Source organism: Penicillium nucicola (genome assembly GCF_028828085.1).
Source record: "Penicillium nucicola strain IBT 29836 chromosome Unknown utg000012l, whole genome shotgun sequence".
NCBI classification, from domain to species: domain Eukaryota; kingdom Fungi; phylum Ascomycota; class Eurotiomycetes; order Eurotiales; family Aspergillaceae; genus Penicillium; species Penicillium nucicola.
The window spans coordinates 73,214-80,249 of NW_026643136.1; the positions used below are offsets into that span (position 1 = coordinate 73,214).

At 49.0% G+C, this 7,036-nt stretch overlaps 2 protein-coding genes across 2 annotated transcripts; one reads left to right on the plus strand and one right to left on the minus strand.

Annotated features, from left to right (window-relative positions):
- Positions 1-616: 616 nt before the first annotated feature.
- On the plus strand, positions 617-2,932 carry N7511_011240 (uncharacterized protein; the record flags this gene model as incomplete). Its single annotated transcript, XM_057133617.1, has 1 exon — positions 617-2,932. One exon carries the CDS (start codon positions 617-619, stop codon positions 2,930-2,932), a length of 2,316 nt encoding a protein of 771 aa, XP_056978735.1.
- A 630-nt stretch (positions 2,933-3,562) lies between these two features.
- Positions 3,563-6,248, minus strand: N7511_011241 (ATP-binding protein; the record flags this gene model as incomplete). The annotated part of the gene is made up of 8 exons (XM_057133618.1): positions 3,563-3,712; positions 3,764-4,183; positions 4,231-4,303; positions 4,357-4,543; positions 4,594-5,431; positions 5,481-5,599; positions 5,653-5,756; positions 5,815-6,248. The coding sequence occupies 8 exons, from the start codon at positions 6,246-6,248 to the stop codon at positions 3,563-3,565; spliced, it is 2,325 nt and encodes a 774-aa protein (XP_056978736.1).
- Positions 6,249-7,036: the final 788 nt, after the last annotated feature.

The following is a 7,036-nucleotide window of genomic DNA, read 5'->3' on the forward strand; positions in this document are numbered from 1 at the left end:
CTCGTCACACGTCGGCTCTCATAGCATTCTTTAAGAAACCACCGTCGCAGATTTTGTCAGTGAATTATACAGCAGAGCATATTCATGATGAGAGATTCGGGTGCCCAGACAGAGAAGGTACATACAGGAAAGGTACGTCTCTTTGCTTTCCATGAGGCTCGTTAGCGAGTGACTGCGTGACGTCTAATCTCCAAAACTCAGAGTATACCGAAGCGTGTTCCGCGGAACAGAAGGCTTTTATTGAGGAACGGAAAACGGGGTCAGTGATGTAATCAAGATCATGACCTCGCAACGGTGACTATATTTGCTAAGGAATTTGAAGTAAGACTGAATTCTTCATTCCACTAACGAGACCGATCTTGGTAATCCGAAACCATTGAGTCGACGTACATTCCAGAAATCAAAAGGACTCTGAACGTCAAGGGGCCAAACGGTGTTGGTGCCTTTGATGCCTGAGGCATGAATTAGCTCGAACCAAGGGGTGAGTAAGCTGGTAAACCTCTGGACGCATCTTGCCCTGACGGGCCACTCCCCCGCGCCAGACAGCGACCCTCCTACTATATTGACTTCGATTTGCATTATTCGTTTATTTGCTTGATACTGATTTCAACAAAGGATGGAGGAAACAATCGCCGAGCTACGACGTCAGCTGGAGGAAGAGAGACAGGCGCGAGAAGAAGAGAAGAAAGCGCGAGAAGAGGCAGAGCGCCGTGAAAGAGAAGAGAGACAGGCGCGAGAAGAAGAGAAGAGAGCGCGAGAAGAGGCAGAGCGCCGTGAAAGAGAAGAGAGAGAAGCGCGAGAAGAAGCAGAGCTGCGAGTGCAGCCCAACACACTGTTTCGCCTTCTTGATCATTGCCACAACTCTTTATCTCAAGCGATCCGAGTCGAGACGGATGCGACTCTCACAACTCAGGGTGAAGCGACCAACCCAGTGAACCGACTTTACCCTAAGCGCATAGTCCCTTGGCTTAACTTCCCTCAACTCCAAGAACAAGTCTGGAGGAAAATTGAACGCGCGGGCGCCTTCACCTCACACCCACTCTTCCCTTCTGATACCCAAATCGATTACGTTGTTACGAACATCCAGAACAGGCCTATCTATTCGGAAGCGTCTCTTCGGAACTTTGAGCGAGACACAGTGGATAACTTTGTCGAGAAAATCATTAAGGCGTTGCGAGAGGATGAACTCCTTCGACATGAGTTTGGAATCCAGGGCCGAGTCACCTTCTATGACCGCGCGAACCCATCAGAAAACTCACTGGAAAACAGCTTGGAGCAAATGAATGTTCAGGACGTGCGGACACCTCAACCACCAGCGAAAACCAGGAATGGAAGAGGCAGAGGAAGGGGGAAAGGACCGGCTCAGAAACAGAAGAGGGGAGGCACTACACGAAAACGCAATCGGCGCGCTGATCAGTTCTGCGTCCATGTTGTGGCTGATGAACGACAAATACCAGTGTATGCAGTGGAGTTCAAAGCGCCGCATAAGGTGACAATCCCCGAATTAGTGGCGGGTCTACACCAGATGGATCTGGCTCGCGATGTCATTGACCAGGAAGGCGACACGTTTGAGTTTTATGCCACCTACCTTGTCGCTGCGGTAGTCACTCAGATATTCTCATATATGATTGACAGTGGAGTTCAATACGGCTACATCTGCACGGGAGAAGCTTTTGTTTTTCTCCATATCCCGAAGGATGATCCCACAGTGGTTCAATATTTCATGTGTATCCCGAATCAGGACGTGCAGGCGGACGATGAATGGCGCCTCCACCGGACCGCCATCGGTCAGGTCCTTGCATTCACCCTTCAAGCGCTAGCCGCCGAAGCTCCGTCTCAAGAGTGGCATGATGCGGCACACGATAAGCTAAAGACCTGGGAGGTCGAATACCTGGACGTGTTGAGAAAAATCCCCGAGACTGTCCGTAAAGACCCGCGGGCCTCTAATTATCGGCCCTCGCACTGGAAACGAGACCGGAAAGTACACAACACCCGCTCTCGCGCTCAATGCCAACCGGGTGCGTCTACGCCGAAGAACTCGTCGACTGAAGGCAGTGGGAGTGATCAAGAATCGCACTCGCCATCCGTCGCAGCGGCTTCGCGTAGCCAATCGAGCCGTGGACAAGGCAAGCTTCAATCAGCTAGAGGAAGCGAAGGGACACAAGCCGGCCGGAACAATAAACAGACTTCTCAAAAAGATGGGCAATCTGCGCGACCATATTGCACTATTGCCTGCATCCGCGGTATGGTCAACCGAGATCCTCTGGATAAAGAATGCCCCAACTGGAAACTCCACGGTGGCCAGAGACACTCCGTGGGACCGCAGGAGCTCACACGTCGGCTTCACAATCAACTTTCCCGAAACCGAAATCATGGGTTTGAACAACTTCACGTCTGTGGTCGGACGGGTTACCTCATCAAAGCGACTCTTCTATCACACGGATACACTGTGATAATCAAGGCTACCACGGCGGACAAGCAGCATCTCATTAAAGCAGAGGCAGACAATTATCGTTCTCTCAAGAGCCTGCAGGGAAAACAGATTCCTGTCTGTCTTGGAACATTTACGCCACAAGTCTCATATTGGTACCATGGCGAATTAATGGCGCAGATGATGATACTGAGCTGGTCTGGAAAACGGCTTCAGCATGTCATTAACGATGAGAATTCCAGATTCTTTCATCAGGAGCGCGACAAAGCTCTGACCGTGCTCCGGTCGCATGGAGTTGTCCACGGCGACAGTGAGTGGCGCAATATGCTGTGGGATGACCTGGGTGTTCGTCTGTTTGTAATTGACCTGGAGGAAGTGAAATGGTTGAAGCGCCCTCGGGCTCTTGAACCAACCTTTGGCAACATGCGGCATGGCCATCGCGTCGGGGTGGGGAAAAGCAGAAAAAAGCTCCTGTCCAGCTCAATTGCTGTCTGCTCATGACGGCCCCCAGACCCATAGACCACTGCGTCAGTTGACGTTACGTCTACAGCTTCAGATCACTAGTGATACCTGGGGGGAGGGAGTACAACGTTAGATTCACAAATCGAACAAGGAAATCAAAGCCCTCGGGATAATGTCTGAAGACCTTAGGCGAGACAATGTCCTTTGGACTGGAGAGCTTGGGCATGCTTTGATCATCGACTTTCACCGCTCTACTTTGAAATGTCGACCGATTCTGCAGCAACCGGGGGCAGCAAAACGACGACTATGTCGAGCTGAGACAGAAGACGCAAAACTTCCTCGTGTGTTGTGAGAAGGAAATCCACTTTCTACCTGTTAAACTAGCGATCTTATTCTTGATACCCATACTTACGTCGTCATCCATTCATATCGAGGCGAAATGCGCTTCGATATATATGGTTCGACACCACCGAATCATGATGCGAGCCGGGCTTCCGAACTTGAGGCTTTTTCCAACAATATACCATTATAAAAGCATCGCAAAGGTTCATTTAATTTCACTACCTAGCTAAGACTGTCGTTTATAAACCGAAAATATCGCGGTTACGGTCCCGGGTTGTTGAAACCCCTGACAGCAGAATTATCCCCTTAAGTTTTCCACGCATGTCGTTAGATATACATTCCGTCAACAGGACCCTGCCTGCCAAACTCCTTGGAAAATTTTTTGTTCGATTTCGCGGCTAATTCCAAGTGTTCATAGCTGACTTGCGTTGTATCTGCCTCAGCGAGAGCGTGTGCAACTGCTGCGATATTTTTGATCTGATTGATGGCAGTCAGTAAGTAATATATACCCGATAGTATGGAACTCACCTCTCGTCCATTGAGAGCCAAAGATTCCAATCGCTGGATGTCCTCCTCCTTAATCACGGCAGAACCTTGGAGTGTTCGGGCCTTGGACAAAAAGGTTCTCCAGAGGCCTCTGCGGAAGTCTTTTGTCAAATCTTCATATTCAATGGTCATATGGATTCGGCTCAGAATTGCATCATCAAACTGGATACCCCGGTTTGAAGTCAAGAAAAGCAATCCCTGGTAATACTCTAGCTTGCGGAGAAAAACAGTGACCAGACGATTATGGCTATCATGGAGCTCGGTGCGACTTGCCATGAACGCGTCGGCTTCATCCAAAAGAAGAATAGCGTTAAAATGCTTCGCGATTTGGAAAATAGTTTCAAGTTGTGATTCAAGTGCGTGGGAGTCCCCATGATCGACAACAAGCTCACCTGCAGATATCTGAGAAAGTCAGCTAGGCCAATATGCACGCAATGAATTGTTGATACCGAGTAGAGAGGGAGTTTGAAATATTCCGAGGTTGCCTCGACGGTGAAAGTCTTCCCGACGCCTGGCGGACCACTAGCACGTGTCAGCTGAAGACTATGCAGGGCAGATACTATTCACCGACATACTTTAGCAATATATTGAGCCCTTGACCTTTACCGTCAATCACGTCGTCAAACGGTACCGTCGGTATCAGACCTAGGCGGGTTTTCGTCAATGACAAGAGGAGTGTCTTGGTCTCGGAGGCTATCTGTAAGCAATCGAAAGATTCCGGTGACCAATCCACGTCCCTAAGAGCACTGACTGCGCACTCCACTGGGATCACATTAGCCGGAAACCAAACCATCGTCAGTCGTGTCACATACAGAACATTTTCTCCTTGAAACTGAAACAGCAAAGTGTTGGGCAGGAGACCAGTAAATCCGCCTCGCTCAGCTTTTGTGCATCCACACCGTCTCCTCGCATTTTTTCCTTCTCTCGCTCACGGTCCTCCATGAGCATTGCACCAATGTCAATGACTGAAATTCCATCCTTATCCTTGACCCCAATGTCGCGGAGTGACGGTCGGGTGTAATTCGGCTGCATTTTATGGAAAAATGCGGCATCTACTGCCACTCGGCTGTCAATGTTGACTTTGAAAACCTTGCCCTTATTCATAAAGAATGCGCTGCCTTTGCAGTGCCGAAAATGTGAGCCGGCCAAATTCCGGAACTTTTGACCCCTCTCGACCAAATCTTTCCAGACTTGCTTGTGACTTGGATGGTGGCAGAGAGGGAAGGCCTCAAGGCTCTCGATCGGCTTTGATCCTCGGAACTTGGCCACTCGCAGAAAAATGCCGGCCTCGCCGAACTTCACTCCGTTATAATCAAGGAATCGGCACTCGAGATTTAACCACGTCTCGTCATTGTGTGTCACCTCTTCGCCCGCATCGAATACGACACATCGCGGCTCTTTTGTGCCGATGCATGTGGTATAAACATGGCAACCAGGCTTGAAAAGCGCCCAAAGAAGGTCATATGTAATATGGCCGTGCTGCAACATTGATTCGAGACGCTGCAAAGTAGAATCATATGCGCGCTTGAGGTGGTCAATGAGCAGGTGGAGATGCTTCGCATGTGAGGAGTCATGGTCAGAACTGTTGTCTATGTTCTGCGCACTTATGTCGAGCTCTGGAAGGAAATGGAAAAGGGCATTTTGCTCGATCTAAATCCACGTCAGCGTTTTCTTCGAGATTCTACTCAGTCTCAATTACCGAAGGCTTGTCCTCCATGAGGCTAATAGCTTTGATATCTTGCAGCACCACACGCAGGGTGTCGCAGAGGCCTTCCGATTTGATGTCTATGTAGGGCGTCACCTCCGCGGAATTCCGTTCTAATCAGGTGATTAGCATTGGTTCAGTCCTCTGCGCAAAGTCATTTACGTACCAACACGTTCACGAACAATGAATGCGTATTCAGCATAGTCGTCCAGACCACTGCGGGTCTCCACCAGCTCTGTTATCTTGTATTTACAAGCTTCTTTGTCCCAGCTAAACCCATATCAGCCAGTTTCTAAAAGGAATAGGAAGGGGAGCTGGTGGCTCATACGTTTCCATGACCGTCTTGAATTGGGGTGTGGAGGCCCACTTTTCAAATGATTTGAAATCGTCCGGAGTAGTACAGATCGGACTGTCGAGATCAATTCCATCTCCTACCTGAATGCCCTCCTCCTGTTTATTGTTTGTTGGACAAGACTGAGCAGGCTTTGTTGCCACAGACAGTTCAGCTGAAGTACATTCATCGCGGGTGAGATTCACCATCAACTGCTTCAATTGAACCACGTCGAGACCTGGTGGGGACTGGTTCTGGGAGACAGGAGTGTTTGGGGGTTCTTGGTCGGTAAGACCGAGCAGCGCATTTTCAAGAAAAACGCCAAAGAGATGTATCAGATCCTTCAAGGTTGCAGGAGGCATATTCGACTCCTTCGCTGGGCTATCGGGTGGTGTCAAGCCTTGGTGGTGGGAAGAGGTCTTCTGTTCCATGTTGTGTAATTTGAACGACTGAGAAATATCGGCGCGAGGTGGGAAGCTGGTATGAAGTGGCCCAAGGGACTGGAATATCAATGGTGAAGGTAAAGGTCAATAAGACACTGAGGAATTGCTCCTTATATGTTAGTTAATCCGGACTTTGTGTTTCTCAATATCATACTCACAGCTCAGGATGCTACTTCCCCTCACGTCCGTCACCCTCTTTCAATCTCGGATCGCTTCATCCTGTGGCAGAGATACATGGTACGAGCGTATGAAATTGGATGCATGAGAGGGTGACAAATGAGTGAAAGATTGAGTGGAAGATTGAGTGGAAGATTGAGTGGAAGATTGAGTGGAAGATTGAGTGGAAGATTGAGTGGAAGATTGAGTGGAAGATTGAGTGGAAGATTGAGTGGAAATTGAGTGGAAGATTGAGTGGAAGATTGAGTGGAAGATTGAGTGGAAGATTGAGTGGAAGATCGTCCAGCTTAGAAGGCTAAGCGAAGCAAATTGTCAAGTTGAATGAAAGTGGCCAAGAAACAGATGGGAAGCGGACCGATAGTACCACAGACCTGTAAGTTGGCATTGGTTTACAGCGCTCACTAATATCGAACTCAGATCACCGATGGGCGGGCATGATCTCGGATAAACATACGGAATAATGTAATCCCGCTGCCCCTCCTTCCCCCGTCGCCGCAATGATTTATCGTCGGGCAGCAACTATTCGGATATATCAATCACTCTCAAGTATGTCAGCTTTTGGTATCCCAGAACGTGAGTAAAATTTTCCGAAATCAAAG